Genomic DNA, 16,144 nt, shown 5'->3' on the forward strand with positions numbered 1-16,144 from the left:
CCAAGGCCGTGGCGGGTGCCAGGGCCGTGCTGGGTGCCTGCTAGGTGCAATAGCATGGTGGGGACAGCATGGCCATGGGGCAGCTGCGAGGTCCCTTCGTCAGGGCCTGTGCGCTTGGCCATGTGTGGGTGGCGAAACCCCATCTCACACCAGGCGGGTCGGAGGATGGTTTTGCCGCAGTGGCTTGCCGGCTTTCAGAGGAGGAAGCAGGCTGCGTGAATTGCTTCTTTGTGGCCTTGAAGGCATTTCCAGAGCGGACATCTCCGGGGGCTTTACAAGTTGCAGATCCCTCACTCCTGTCACACTGTAATGACCACCCACGCTTTTAGCTCGGCAGCGTGCAGTGCAGACACACACGGGCAGAGTTTCCCCAGATGAGAACCCACCGTGGTACAGCTCGCACACAGCACCGGCCCCCTAAAGACAATTTGCCATTTCTGCAGACATGAAAGCTTTGTTAGTCTGTGCAGTGGAAACCGATGGCTGTGACCAGAAAACCCATTACCACAAAGGTATTCAATCAGGAAGGGAGAATGCAGTCCTCGCCTCTCTCTGCCTCAGAGTTTTGCGGCATAGGTTGCTCAGCCTCTCTTGTCCACAAAAAGCAGGTAAAAGCGGCTTCTTGGCAAACCAGACTGCAGGCTCCTTGGGGCAGAGACTGTGCTTTTAGCTGTGGTTGGAGCCTGTCACGGTTGGGCAGGGACACCTTCCACTAGACCAGGTTGCTCAAAGCCTCGTCCAGCCTGGCCTTGAAGACGGCTGACGATGGGGCACCCACAGCACACCCAGCCAAGCACAGGGCCCAACTATGACAGGGGGTAGGAACTAGATGACCTTTAAGGTCCCTTCCAACCCAAACCATTCTATGATTCAGCCAGGAAAGAGTTAAATCTCTTTACGGTGGTTGCTAGGAAGCAAACACCAAGGGAACACAAAAATAATAATAAACTGCCTGAAAAAAATCAGGATTGTGTGAAGTCACATTAGTTCTAAGAGTTACTACGTATGTATAAAACTTTTTACTCCATATGAGTGCTCTATTTTTGACAGGTTACAGGATCGTGACCACCACTGTTTATTTTACAGCTCAGCCTCGGACCAGATAAAATGGTAATAGACCTCACGGATCCAAATCGCCCCCGGTTCACATTACAGGAGCTGCGAGATGTATTGCAAGAGCGTAACCAGCTGAAAGCTCAGCTTCTTGTGGTGCAAGAGGAGCTGCAGTGCTACAAGAGGTACATTGTGAAGTCAGCAAGGAACTAGCAAGAACTACTTCTTGTCTGGGCAGCTTAGCAGATCAGAGTATTGGTTGGATCACTGAGGCTGGGCTAGGCAATGCCTGACACAGAGGAGACATCTGTGCTCTCAAGAGCTGACAGATGAGCAAGGGAAAAAGGGGAAATGGTGAAGTCTCTGTGCACCGTAATTTTAAAACTGCACTCCCTGTGGCTCTGCACAGTTGGCAGCCTGTTCCCGTAACCATACTGCCGTAAGCCTACATACAGTTAGTCCCACTCGGTGTACAAGCTGGGTGCTCAGGCAGATGGACTGTGAAGTCCCAGCAGCTGCACACGTACTGTTCTTGTCTAAAGTCTCGCTACATACCAAAGAGCACAGGGGTTCCCATCTCGGCTTTACTCAAAATTGCCTTCCTCCTCCAGCTTGCCGTCGGGGACGCTGGTTTATCTACTGTTCCTTTGCTCCCACAGCGGGTGTGGCATTGATCTAGAAAGCAGAATATTAAGCCGTTTCATCATCTTTCAAGTTAAACTCTGGATTATTTTAAGACTGTCAACAGAGGGTTGTGTAAGGCACTTGAACTGTGCAAAACAGGTGTTTCCGAGAAGGATTTTGGTAGAAGGGACCAGCCTGGGAGAATCAGAGTGAGCCAAAGGGTGGGATGCAGGAGGGGTTTTGCTCTTGGTGCTACACATCCTTCTCCAAGGCTGCTCTCCCCCAGCCTCTGCCCCTCAGCATCAAGTTGTATTATAAACTCTTTGGGGCAAGAAGCTGCTGCTTAATCGAGACACAGAATGTCTGAGCACAACAGATTTCAGCTGAGATCTCTCAGCGACAGCCTCTTGGGTACAGCGAGCCCACCCTTTGCCTTGTCTGGGGCAGGCAGGTTAAGCCGAGAAGTTAAGTCCAGGAAGTCGGGTTACGAACCGGTGGGCAGCACTTCTCGGAGCAGAGCGAGGCACCGCTTCCCCAGCTCAGCCCCTGCCTTCGCTGCACAGCCCCTGGAATGGCTGCGTGCTTTCACTTCCCAGCTGCGCTACACAGCTCATTACAGGCGAGTTAACAATTAACAGTGTGAATGTTTGCAGTTTTTGAGGGGTTTAAGTCACGGTGCCGTGCACCCAGAGAGTGGGGCAAGGCTGCTTTTCAGTTCAAGTAGTTCTATGTGGTTATTTCCTTGTGCAGTATTACAGCTTAATCAAAACACACCTTCCCTTTAAACATTTACCTAAAATCCTCATTATAATTGTATGGGCACAGAGTAGTTGTGCAGGGGAAGACGATAAATCTCTGTTCTAAAACGTCTTGCGTATACTGGAAATAAGCTCTGTGTAGCACAAGGTATACTCAGAGAGCATACTCAAGAGAGAATGGCTTAAAGTGACTGACAGTGTCTGGGGATTGCATTTTCAGTCATCATTTCTGGGTAGAAGTTATCGTGCAGGTATTGGAGATCAGCAGTATCACCAAACAGCTCACAGTCCCCTATCTCTGAGAGGAGAATCTGCCTCAGAACTACACCATGCCTGATGTCACACCAGTTTCCAGATCCCCCCTGTATTTCTCTTTCCAAGGCCCAGACGAGGGTTACTTAGCTCCTTTCAGCCTTCAGCTACTGCAGTCACAAGCTCTGATCCACTCAGCTCTCAAGATAAACGAGGTCAGCTCAGGAGAGTAACTTGGCACGCTGTGAAAACAGCGTAGCGTGCAAGCTGGCAAAATCTAACTCAATTCCAGGCAGGGGAAACATCCTTTTGTAAAACTGAAGCTTTTGCCTGAAGTAGGCAGTTACAACCCTGTAGAGTGTAGCTGCATCAAAGCAGGATGACAAAATCTGCAGCTCAGGCCAAGCTTTTTTTAATCCTGTATAGGATGGAAAGAGGAACAGTCACCTGCCTGGCAGGGAAACGGAATCTCCCATCTGTTCCCAGCTGCATGGTGCGAGGCTTTGCGGCTGCGCTGAAGGTACCACAGATCCACCCATCTAGAAATTCACCATTTGTGTCTGCACCCTACTGTTGCCTTTGGACTCTTGTACAAATCCAATTACACTTCCCGTTCACTCCTGTTACGATCTGCCTTCTCTGTGGAGAAGTCGGCTCGTTACTTTCTGAGTGTTCTCATTAAAGCACAGCCTAAGCAAAACTGCACTGCATTATTTATGGCAAGCAAGCAATTCGTGACAAGAAATAGGCCAGGCTGCTGTACCTGTCCTGCACACACCCATCTGCCCATCGCAGGCTGCCCGCTGAAGGGTTTTACAGACAGCGATACCGTGCCACGCGCAGACCCACGGAAAATAAATAAACCCTCTTCTTTTCCCAGTGGTATCATCTCGCAAAGGGACCAAATTGAAGAACTGGAGAAAGAGGCCAGCAGCAGCAGCCCTGGCCCCAGCAAGGACAGTCAAGAGAAGACAATCATCAAACGGCTGTACGTTTGTCTGCAACTTTTTAGGCAGAATATGGCACGCTTCGTACTTGGTGAATCCAGGGATGAATTCTGAACTTTGGCCTGGTTGGCTGAATATTGTTTTCTCCTTCTCCCCCTGTAAAATTAAAACCCGACAGAGAAATCCTTGCCTGTGGAAAAAGCACTCCACAGGAAGACAACCCCCCCACCCAGGCAAACAGGGCGTCACTTTTTTCTAGGAGAAATAAGCATTTCAGAGCAAACCGACACAATAGTGGCCGTCCCTGCTAGCGCGTTAAGGCTCTGCCGTGGGAACACGCCGGCTGTCCCTGGAGGTTTGCTTACATTGTGCAAAGCAGCTGTATGCAGTACCCACAAGCACAGGCTGCATCCCTGAAGTTCCCCAAAATAGCAACCACCACACTGACACACTGCATGTTCCTTCTTTCCAGTTGTACATGGTTTCCTTTTTGTTGTCTTTTTTTAGGTTCTCTTTTAAACATGGAAAATGAGCATCCTTGAGAACTTAACCACTTCTGGTCAGACCTGGCACTGAGGAGAGCCTCTGAGGCAGCGGGAAGTCAACGACCAAGAAAAAGCATCACTCCTCACGCAGAGGATAAGCAATCTCATAGAAATCATGTTGTATAATATTCCTTCAGAATAGATTTTACTTTGCTGTTTAAGAAACCGGTTAAAGACATGACGTTTTTTGTATTTCTTAAGATTCTGGGCAGACATTACCCACACATAGAGAATAAATGTTTATACAAAGGTGATTTTTATTCTTATTAAGAGCCTGTGATGATTGGTACTACCATTTATTTATCCTGTCCACCTATCAAAATGCTCAGCCCAAATGATTCTGCAAGAAAAGCCATTCTTAAGAGCCACGTGCCATTCACAAGCACAGTCATACCCAAGTGCTGGGAGGGGAGAGCCCACTCAGATCACAGTCCCCGCTGCGCTTGTGCAGAAAGCGGGGATCCTGCACTAACACAGAACCGCTCGAAGAAAAGCCCAGCACTGCTTTTTGTACTGGCTTTCTTTGCATTAGGTGGGTGAGACACAGGCAGCAGCAAGCAGAAGCCTGTCCCACCAAAGGGCGACCCAGTTAAGCTGTGACAACAGAAGCCCTGTGCATGCAGGAGGAGCATTTGGGTCAAGATGAAAGATGGTGAAGAGCACAGCAGGGGAAGAAAAGCTGCCGCATCGTGCTCTGCCCACGTGCAGGACTAATGTCTTCTTAGAGGTGCAGACGTGCTCAAACTAGCGCAGATGCACCAAACATTCCAGTTCTGACAGCTAAAGGTCTCCTGTGGCAGACAGTTGCATTTTTCATAAGCTCTGTTCTTTCAGTCAACTGCCACAAGCTGTGTATTAGCCCAAGTAATGAGATTTATCACCAGCAGAAGCATACAGGGCAAACAGAGGAGTACAAAAGCAGCTTGAAAGATACCAATTAGGTTCCACATTTAAAAAAGTAGAATTTCCAGAGCAGAAAAGTCTGAACAGACATAAAAGGACCAGTGACAGGTGTCAAACTATCATCTTACTCCCCAGAAGCGAAAGCAGGCTCTGCAATCTTTTGATTCCCTCTCATGCGCTAGCAGCATGAAAAATCCAGGACACGTCATGCATCTGCTCAGAGGTGCAATGCGAACGCGGCTGTGCCGAAGGTAGAACTGCACTCTGCTTTCAGAGAACGTGAGCAATGCACCAGCAAAGGTGTCAGACCTATGCAAGCTGGTTTAGCCAGGGCACAGAACTGCTCATTTTGCCATCTTCAAAACATCAGTAAGCCTTGGCATGCTGCTGCGATGTATTTTCTAGAGCATGGTGGCAGGGAAGGAAGTTACTGCATTTCCTTAGAGGAGGGTTTGTGTTTAAAAAAACAAATACATAGTCGTGCATCAGCAGCAGCCAGGATCCACCTCTGAGCTGCAGAGATGTGTATGTGTGCCCTGAACTCCATCTTCTGGGGTTTATCCAGGGATGTATTTCCCAACCTCCTTTAACAAGGGAAAGGAGGAGGAATTATGCCCCCAAACACACTGATCACTCTACTAAGTCTTAATGAAACAGCTGCAGGTAATAAAGTGCACAGATTAACAGAGCTGGGCAAAAGCAGCAGCCTGCCACAGAGCAGGAGACAGGCGCAGCCCTGGGCCACTCATTGCAGTTCACTGAAGGAGGCAGTAATGAAAGCTGCGATTATTCTTTCCAGTTTACCATTTAGGATGTCGTTTATTAAAAAAAAAAAAAAAAAGAGAGAGAAAAAAAAGAGGTGTGTCATCACCAGGTGAAGGAGATGGGAGAGCACCTCAGCCTTTCGGGGCTAGTCTCTTCCTGGAACCACCACAGTTGGCACCTGCTCTGGTGCCAAGGGAGCTGCACAGCTCCTCTCAAAAGCAGAGCGAGCTCCATGGCTGCAGCTAACCATGGCTGCAGCCCTGTTAGAGCAACCTGCTGCCCCAGCAAAGCCACACCAGCCTGGCAAAGGCAGTTTAGCTCCCAACCCCAGGGGCATCTCTTCCTCGTGACAGAAGAAACCTCCCTATAAGGCACAGGGCTAAGAATTCAAATGGCACCTTCCTGTGGAAAGTATTCTGACAGAGAGATTATATACACAGTCAGTTCCTAGGAAAGCAAAGGATCCATACTAAGTGCAACATCAGCTTTATTACCATCTCCCAATGCAGTGCTACTTGGTTACCAGTGAAGCGTTCCAAAGACAATTTTTTTAAATGCAAAAAAACCAGGGAGAGATCTTCCCCCTTTCTTTACAAAAGTGATCAGAGGTTTTAAGCTATTTGACCTCATAGAGAACAAGCAGATGTTTAAATAAAAAAAAAAAGAAAAAGGGATTTTATTCCAATTTTGACTTAAGGGAAGTGTTCTAGTAAACCAGGATACTGTACACTGCTGTAGTCTCTGTTACCGAGACCAGAGAAAGATCAGTGCCGGCTTGAACGAGCCAGCCAACACAGCTTACCTGTAGCTCAGTACATGAAAGGTAACAGGTCTCCAGTTCATTCTTCAGAAATGGTGAAAATACACAAGCTGTCTCTAATGAGCTTGCCTGGTGTTAAGTAGTAAATAATATAAAGCATTTAATGGCTAATGATTTTCACAGCTTTCTTCCAAAATGCTAAAGATCTACAATGGAGACAGGTACTATAGCAGCCACTTCATCAATAATAAATATATTCTTTATTTTACAGAGACATTGTCTTCAAGTTTTTAATTTAAAAAATACATCACTAAGCCACCTCTCTTGCTGCTGGAGCGTACAACCAGGATGTTGTTGCTATTTGACCTATCACATAGGCAAGCACATACGATTGTCCTAGAGGGCGTTAGCTGGAACAGCAGCAGCCTTCAAGACATGAGGAACAGGAGATGCTAACAGAGCCACAGATCCCTTGCTGACGTCTTCCAGCAGCAAGCGTGGCTGATGGCTCACAGCCATTTTCATCTACACACATGCCAAGCCTGCCTTGGCAAAAATTCCAACTGGTAAGAATTCATCTTTAACATAAAGGACCTGCATTGTATTGCCCGCCTATATCACAGATTTGGTTCTCCAACAGTAACAAACATCCGCAAGATGCTAAGCGCTCAACTCCCATTTAAGACAGTGGGACCAGACCATGCTGGACAGACCTACAGGACCAGGCAATAAGGAATCTACTTTCTTCATTGCATGAACTCCATCATTACAGTCTGAAGCTGCATATGAAGATGACTCCTATTTTTGGAACTGCTATGCTCTACTTCAAGCATTCACAGTAAATAAATAGCTTCTCATGTGGCTAATTAGCATAGGAAGGTTATACAAAAATTTGAGAGCTTTTTCTTTTCCTTCTTTAAAATCCTTTGGGAGACACCTCCAAGAATCAGTCACCAACTACAAAAAAGGTACCATCATCTTCATTTCTAGAAAAAAAGTCACGTCAAACATTGATTCTCACTGTTCTATCTCCACATTCCTGATCATTATCAAACCAGTCTATCAAAATCCATCCTCATTTGGCTCGGAGTCATTTCTCTGGAGAAAGTAGCCAATTTGACCCTTTCCCTCAGCACCAGTGCATCTGAAGTTCACTGCCAACATGAGATACAACACAGGAAAAAATAGATCGCTACTACAAATTATTTGAGGAGGATAGTAGCATCCATCTCAGAGAACCCCGTCAGCACTGGGCTGTAAAAAGCAGTGTGACGAGCAGTCAAGCCATCGGATGTAGGAGTCGTAGTACAGAAGTACATCTGCGGTCATAAAGCTAATGCCAAGTTCATCACCCCACGAAGTGGAGCATGAGATTTCACTGCAAAAGCAGAATCACAGCCCACGTGATTGAGTTTCTGTGGAAGTCTTGGACTACATGCTCAAGTGGCACTGGTCACTACGCAGAAGTATTCAAATTCTAGGGAAGGTTTCCTTTTATGATAGAAAAGTTTTGGCAATCTAAAATCAATTATTCAAGCCTGCCTGGAAAACTGTATTAGGCATTTAAATACTGCAAAGCAAAAGGTAGTTTTTAAGGAGCTCAGAACACCATAAGCAGTCCACTAAGAAAGCTTAGGGAAGTGAGGACAGGGAGGGGGAAAAAAGAAAAAAAAAAATCCACTGATTCCTTGTAGAGCACTCAGTCCAAAAGAAAAAAACCCAAAAGAAGATGAATTAGTGTTTCAGCCACGGATGAGCTGCAATGGAAGCTTTGCTTCTGTCTCCATAGTCATACAACAGTTCTTCACCTGCTTTAATGTCTCTGGAAGCTATCAGTATGAGATGAGGCACACCGTCAATGTCATGAAGCTTTGTTTGACAATTGCCACATTTGCTGTGATTAATTAGTCTTCCCAGACGATTAGTTTCTTTTGTAGCATCAACACTGAAAGAACAAGAACAGAATGCAGGATTGCTGCGTATCACGCAATTGGGTTGTGGACAAGAACCACAGCGCAAATCGGGTAAGGAACAAGGAATCCACACAAGGCTTGAAAAATGAAGGAAAAAAACCAGAACATTACAGAATATTCACATGATTAAACCGACAGCCCATAATATGGCGACATAGGTAAACTAAAGCAATTCTGGGAGATGTTTAAGTTACCACAAACACCAGAAAACAGGAAACTTTGGACTGTGTTTTGACCTGCTCGTTTCCGAGCAGCTCTCAACCATCACGAAGAATAGCAGAATCCAGATGTAGACCACCACCGGAAAGGCTTGATACCTTAAACACCTTTCCCTCAGGAAGTGGTGTCCGAGCTAAGCATCACCCGCTGCGTAGGGCAGCAAAACTCTCTACTTGCATGGAAAGCTGAGAATGCCTAAAGACTACATGCTCAGCTTCCAGAGACCTGGATACTGAAGCTCCAGTGCCCCTCGCTGCACACAGAATTGTTACGGCAGCTATCACTGTGGCGTCTGGACTGCAAGGCAGGCACTTTGAGGTAATTGATACACAGGTGACGTGACCACACGCCAGTACCCAGCAATGGCAGCCAAGGAGGAAGGTGCATCATCTGAGCAGCTGCTGTGAGAGAACTGGGAGTCGGAGCAAACGAAACAGCAGAGTGATAAAGCACGCACATGGGGTGGGTGTCAGGTACTAGAGAAAGGACGAGACCCAAAGACAGTTGAAGGAAATGTTTCTCTTGCAGAGTGTTGGTCCATACTGCTTTTCAAACAAAACCCTTGCAACTCAGAAGTAGCGAATTTTACGAGAGAGTAAGTTCAGGCAGAAGTCCACAGCAGAGCCAGAAGTCTCATCCAAGCAGACACAGCTCTCCATAGAGCTTGTGCTGCACCTCAGAGAATAAGGCTTTGAGTCACCTACCTCTGCTTTTAGCCCAGAGGTACAGGAGGCTCATGAAAGAGTGCACCAAAGAGATTTCCTAATTCACAGTTCCCATTAATTTGGATTTTTTGGATGAAAACAAGAAAAAGCAGTAAAGTCTGTATCACTCAACTATCACATTTAAGGGAAGAGAAGCTTACCAGTACGTTTTGCTGAGGTACTGAAAATAGTACATATAGCAGCCTGTGGATGGATCTTGAGCATACACGGCTTCTCGCTTCTTCGCATCAGTGATCTCTATGAGATCCCCATGATATTCAACTACAAATTCTCCTCGATTAAAATGTTTCGTAGCGATTACTCCTCTCCCTTTGCCATCGATGTAATCAATCTGTTGAGTTGAAAAGAAAACCAGCTGGGAAACTAGAAAGTATGTACATGCTTGCAAATATGCTGTTAATAGGCAATCAGTGATTCATCATTAAAAAAATGCCACAGCAGGGTAATTTGTGTGTATTGCAGACAAAGCTGTAGAAACACAGTGCACAGCATTGTGGAAGATATAGGAGGTTAGGACACACCCTGAATCACCAGGATTTTTGATACAAAGTCTTCCAATCAAAGAAATAAGAATGACTTTAAATAAACCATATGGAGAGAAGATTTACCTATTTTTCCTTTTAAACTCCCTGTTAGCTGAGGCAGTGAGCTTTTCCATTTCAGGGGCACCATAACCATTAGCACGCACAGGTTAAGACGTTAGAGGAACAGAAAGAGCAATCACAGAAATTACATTTATCACCCAGCAGTATACTTTATTATTCCTGCCTCCCCCTGTAAACTGGACAACTCCAAGAACCTTCTCCTATCACTGTCATAGATGGAACAGTGTTAACTACAGGCTGCTGCTTTTCAAGAATCACAGCTCTTCTGCACTTCCAGGAGTTGTTTATGGTTTAAATTCTAAAAAGGGTGATCAGAGGAACACAAATTGTAAGCACGTGGTCCCAATAACCAGTATTTTCTAGCAGTGGGAGGAAAACCAGTACAATCCATGATCCCACGTGCCATAATGAAGACCCCAGAGCAACTGGATGCAGGCTAAGAGAATGTGTTACCATCCAGGCATTATATATAGGTATTACCTTTAAAAGATAGGACAGTGGAGATGCTATATCCAACTCCATTTCTGGAAGCTAACCCAAGAAATGAGATGCTAAAGGGACCAAGTGCAGTTGCAGTAAAGACTATAAAGCTTCTTGTTTTTTATGACTGAGGCTGCACATACATGTTCTTCAGAGCCAAATATTGCTCATCCAAAAGGAAAGACCGTGCTCCAGCTTTGCTGCACTTTCATCTTACTACTGAGGAGCTGCAGCAGTTCTGAGATGGAGTTTTTCTACTTTCTGCTTAAACAGATGAACAGCGAGATACTGGATAAACAGGACATGGCTACTCAGGCTGGCATTGCAGTTACCTTCATTCCTTCTTCTTTCCCACTTGTAATTAGCTCATCGATTTTCCTCCTCTCCTCAGTCTGTGGAACAAACAAGAACAAATAAAACCACAGCATTGTGGATAGTTTTTGTAGATTATTCTATAGCTGAAAGGAAATCATTAGCCAGTGACACTCTTTTTTCCAAACCATGCCCTATTTCTAGCAAAACTGAACAGTAAGGAAACCGGTATCTGCCCCATAAAACACAGAGGCAGCTTGATTCTGTCCTAGAAGAACTAGATCAGAATTTCCAAATTTTAAGAATGTTCCTAACAGTACTTGCAGCGCACAATGCTATTTGTATTTGGGCAGTGTGGAAACCATTTACAGATAGTTACGCGCTTCCTCAAACCAGCAACATTACGAGCGATGTTATTTTACCACAAAGCACTACCTCCAATTCCGATTTGCTCTTCCTGGAACTTCTTCTAACTGGGTAATAATCTGTCACTTTTCGATTTGGTGTTCTTCCTTGCGTTCTAAGGGATAAGAAAGATAAAGAACACCCAACTTTCAGACTATTTGTGAAGTTACACCTCTAGGACAGAGGTGTTATTTTCAGCCTGGTATGTTTAAAGGTGATCAATATGAATCAGTGTTTCTTCTCAGTACTCTACACTTCAAGCCAAAAGCGAGACCCCCTTTTCTTCCTCACGCTGTTTCCACTCCTCTAGCAGCATTTCTTTAACTACAAGGTGCCACTGGAAACCCATTGAAGGTCACATTACAAGCCTGAAGCCCACCCCGCCCCCCTCCGTGCGCCTTGCCAGAAGGCACTTTAAAATTTAGGTCATGAAAACTGCTTGGCAAGGAATTCATTAATGTTAGGTCACATTACTCCAGTATCATGAGAAAGATTATCAGCTCAGCCAGGAAGCCTCCAACTGTAATTAATCTAATATTCTGTTTCTGACAAGATACATTCCCACTTGTCCACAGAAAAGTAGGTCTTAATGGCTCATTAGTTTTATATTTTTCTTTAGGTGATCAGCAAGTGTTTCAGTTAAGATACATTAGTCTTGCTTTCATGAAAAACAAAGTCCTCTTCAAGGCAGATAAATAACTTGGGTGCTGTTTTGTATTTTCAAACATTATTCTTGAGAAAACAAAGAGGTGTCTTTTAAGATTTGTTCCCCCACCAGAACCATTTGCTTTAAAAAAAGGCAAAGAGGAACACTAATTACAGGTCTGCCTGTAGTTCCTGAAGGACAAATGCAGAACAAAGCCTCTGGGTGCAAGGGACACACAGAAGAGAAGCTTTTACAATTCCAGAAGTCACTTACTTTCTCCTTGGTCCACGCTTTGCTTTAACCATCTTCTTCTGAGCTGGCTTTGCATTGGCCTCTGCAGCACAGTCCGAAGGCAGGGACGTCTTTTGAGTTTCTGCAGCTTCTTGGTTTTGATCAGAGGAAGGCACTGAAGTATTGCACCCACCTTCTTTATCTTTCTGGTCATCTGGTTTTGTAGCACCTTCGATTATATTGCCACCATGCTTTTTTTCTGGCGACAGGAAAATAAAGTAAGGCTCTGAACTTAGGACCATCTATACCAGAGTGCTTTAAGTCATTTCCAATGGCTTCTAGTCCAAGTTTCTAGTTTTGCCAAACAGGAGAAAGAGGAAGGGAATGATACGATCTCTTTCTGCTAGACCCAGATAAGCAGACCTTCCCTGACGGAGGGAGGGTAAAGATTTGTGACTCAGTTTTCCAAACCTGAGCGTGCAGCACCTTCAGTGCAGTGTCTGAAACGTGCATGGTTTAGTATGCACAGATCGCATCCGGCATACTAAGTTATCAAGTTGGCATAAGCTTATCAACATCCTGCACTAACAAGGGAGAGGAAACCCCTCTGGATCCTGCACTGCTGTGATCAGTAGCTGCAGATGCTGGTACCAAGTGGCCAACACGGACAAAATCCATGGGAGCTAAAGGGCTGGCAATTACAAGAAGTCTCCCCCCAGCACCGCCAGTGTTTTCTTGGTTGCATGCATCCTACCTTGATACAACCCCATCCTCCTTCTCAGCCAACTGATTTATTAGAGGTAGGCGAGCATGGCTTAAAGCCAAATAGCTGTTTTATTTAAAGCAAATCACCAGGTTTAACAGTCCCATCTGCTTGGACTGATGCTTTAGTCTGACTGGAGAAATGAACCACAGTGGCAAGGCCACAGCAGTGGGACAAGCTAAAGCCATCTTCACTTCCTTCTCAAAACTGGAGAGCTAAAGGCCTTAAGACTCCAGAAAACCTGATACTCCCTACACTGAGTGGGACCTAAAATACCTGCTTGCTAAGAAGTGTTTGCATCAAAATGTTTTGATAAATTACCAAGGCTATTAAATTCACCTTTAATCACAAGCCACCTTCCCCCCTACCTCCACAAACTTATCGACATTCCCACCCGTTCCTAGCCACTGCAATGAAGCAACTATGAAGCCTGGAGCTCAGCATCCACAATCTGTGCTCCTCCTCACTGCCTTTATTTCATCCTGAAAATTTAAGAATTGTTTCTTCTTCTGCCACTACCTCATACCTGATCTGACTTTGAATTGCCTTTATATAAAGTAGTCAACTTATAAAACAAGCCAGTTTTAGGTAATAAAACAGACAAAAAGTAAACAAAGTGCCAAACACTGACCTGAAGTAGCAAAGCAGTAATAGAGTTGCAGGGACATTAGGGCACATTGACAGTGCAGGCATTGGCTTTCTATATCCAGAGAGATAACACAAACCCAGCCAGACAAAAAGTCTGGTAAACCTGTGACCTGAGTTTTGCAAAGGACACCCTCATCTTTGTAGAGTCCCAGTTTGCTGGTGGGCAACTGGTGTCCCAGTTGCTACTGGACCAGAGGAGCTGCCTAGCCTTCTTGACAGTGTATTGAAGTTTTCATAAAGGGTTGGGGGGGCACATTTACTGAGGCAAGCAATCCAAAAAATCAATCTTACCATCTCCTTTCCTGAAGGTTTCGTTTAGTGTTTTGCCCTGACATTTCACCTCGTGATACATGACAGAGTTTTCTTCTTGAAGCGGGGGCCGAGCACCAGGAGTTTTGTTAGGATTCAGGTAGCTGTAGATTTTGGATTGACCAATAAACACATTCTCCTAAAACAGACCCACACAGAAATCAGTACATCACAGAGAAGCCAGGAACTTCAAGCCGGTATTGCACAAAACGCTGCAAAGACAAGGGCTGAGGGCTGTGCTAATGCAAATTACACTGCTTTAATGCATCATACTTGCACCGAGTGAAAACAGGATGTTGGTAAGCACTCCAAGACTTTACTAACACAAACTCCCAGTCCAAGAGGAATTCCACGGGAGATGTGGCAGGAGTAGGTAGTTGTTAACTAACTACAGCTTGCACCCTGTGCTTCACAGTATGAACTCTGGTGCTAAAAAAAAACCCAACCCTGAACTTCTCAGGAGGAAGGAGGCCTCAACCAGTGCAAGCCAAAAAAAATAAGAATTACACAGCAAAAATTGCCCAAGCCTAGAACATACCTCTCATAGCCAGAGAGGCATGAGCTTACCCAAACTCTCTCATGAGGTGTCAAATGTTACTGCAGTTAATTATATGCTCTACTGAACAACACAGAAAACAGGAATCAGTTTTGCACAGTCTATCCTGAGTGACACCCCTCTCAGTGAAGTCTGGGAGATAAACAGTGGTATCTTTTTATCCATTATATTTCAAAAAAATAAAATGTACAAGTTATTTATAGGAAAAGAAACACTGAAGATATACACAAAGCATTAGTATATCCAGGCAAATGGTAAAACTCTCTGGCACAGTCAAACACCACAGACAGAGACCAGGGCTTGTATGCTGGCTCAGGCACCAAGATCATCAGCGGTGTGCAGTAACAAATTTAGCAAAGACTACTAGAGTTGTGTCCCCTTTGCTTTTACCATCTCCTGCCACCTCATCAAGTTTGAGTGTGCAGTGTATGTAGGGCACGCAGATTTGAACCGTGAAATCTCAGTGTCTGGGCAAGCAGATGCAACTCAGCCAGAATGAGTTTGTCTTGGCTATAGCTTAACTCAATCACACGTAATTTTCAGACATTGCAAGCCAGTTCAAACAACAAACACATGCATTCATTTTTTTAGAAAAGCACAGAAAGGTTCCCATTAGTTAAAAAACAGCTCAAATATAGCTGACTAAAATACTCCAGAGTACGTAGCCACACAAAGACTACAAAAGTAAACAAAGCACACAATAGAATACATAAGATCATTTTAATAATTAACATAATCATGAGTAACAAACTTAACGTACATAATTCATACACAAAATAAAACCGGTTAAAGGCTCAAATCTTAGTCCCAAAGTAAACTTTACAGATTATTAGAATTACCATAGAACAGCCTGAGAAAAAACAAGTTGTTTAGACACCCTCTGACCCCCAATATTTCTGACAGACCTATCAAAGAGAAGGCTTTCTTATTTAAGAAAATGGAGCTTTTAAGGATTAAATACTATGAAAACACTCCATTTTAACGATTGCAAGTGGCGAACCCTGCGCTGCAAAGTTCTCAAGATTTAGTGAGGAGTTTAATACGAGCATTTCCGGAGAAAGCCAGAAGAAGCAAGCTGCAGCAGTCCACCTGCCAGCAGAGCCTTCCGGCTTTCACTACACCATTAACAGGAAATCAACGACTATTTTTCCAGCGTAGCTTCCTCCCCCCATTCCCAGCTCCCTGCCTGCTGCGCTCTTGGCGCTACCGAGACGCGGCTGCCACGTCTTTGTCTGTGCCAGGCTCCAGACCTACGAGAGCGGAGTCTCAGCGCAGCAGAGCACACGAAGGGCTGCTGAGGGGCTCTACAATTTCATGCGATAGCCCCAATTATTTCTGTAGGGGGTTAAATGCAAAGTGACGATCAACCTCCAGCCAACTGCCTGTAGGAGAGCTACAGGAGGGGGAAGATGGCACGGAGGGATTACCGAGCCTGGGGCCTGGCTGCTCGCTGACAGCCCCGGCAGCGCCCCACGCTTGCACGGCAGCTGGGGCAGAACACGAAGAAACTCGGAAGGAGTCCGATTCTGTTTAAAGTTAACCGATACCCGAATGATTTAAGGACCCCCAGAAGCCAGGCGCCCGGGGCCACAGGGGTTCCCGGGGCAACCCGCAGGCGGGCTCGTTCGCGCCGCAGGGCGAACCGGAGGGTGCAGCAGACCCGAA

At 45.4% G+C, this 16,144-nt stretch overlaps 2 protein-coding genes across 2 annotated transcripts; one reads left to right on the plus strand and one right to left on the minus strand.

The window, feature by feature from the left end:
* Positions 1-1,086: 1,086 nt before the first annotated feature.
* RILPL2 (Rab interacting lysosomal protein-like 2) lies at positions 1,087-4,166 on the plus strand (the record flags this gene model as incomplete). Its single annotated transcript, XM_010148975.1, has 3 exons — positions 1,087-1,238; positions 3,568-3,675; positions 4,142-4,166. Coding segments are annotated over 3 exons (285 nt in total), but the record flags the coding sequence as incomplete, so codon positions are not given.
* A 4,175-nt stretch (positions 4,167-8,341) lies between these two features.
* SETD8 (SET domain containing (lysine methyltransferase) 8) lies at positions 8,342-14,062 on the minus strand (the record flags this gene model as incomplete). Its single annotated transcript, XM_010148976.1, has 6 exons — positions 8,342-8,552; positions 9,665-9,855; positions 10,942-11,001; positions 11,357-11,441; positions 12,246-12,462; positions 13,906-14,062. Coding segments are annotated over 6 exons (921 nt in total), but the record flags the coding sequence as incomplete, so codon positions are not given.
* Between the last annotated feature and the right edge of the window lie 2,082 nt (positions 14,063-16,144).

Source organism: Eurypyga helias, unplaced genomic scaffold (genome assembly GCF_000690775.1).
Source record: "Eurypyga helias isolate BGI_N326 unplaced genomic scaffold, ASM69077v1 scaffold18783, whole genome shotgun sequence".
Lineage (NCBI taxonomy): Eukaryota > Metazoa > Chordata > Aves > Eurypygiformes > Eurypygidae > Eurypyga > Eurypyga helias.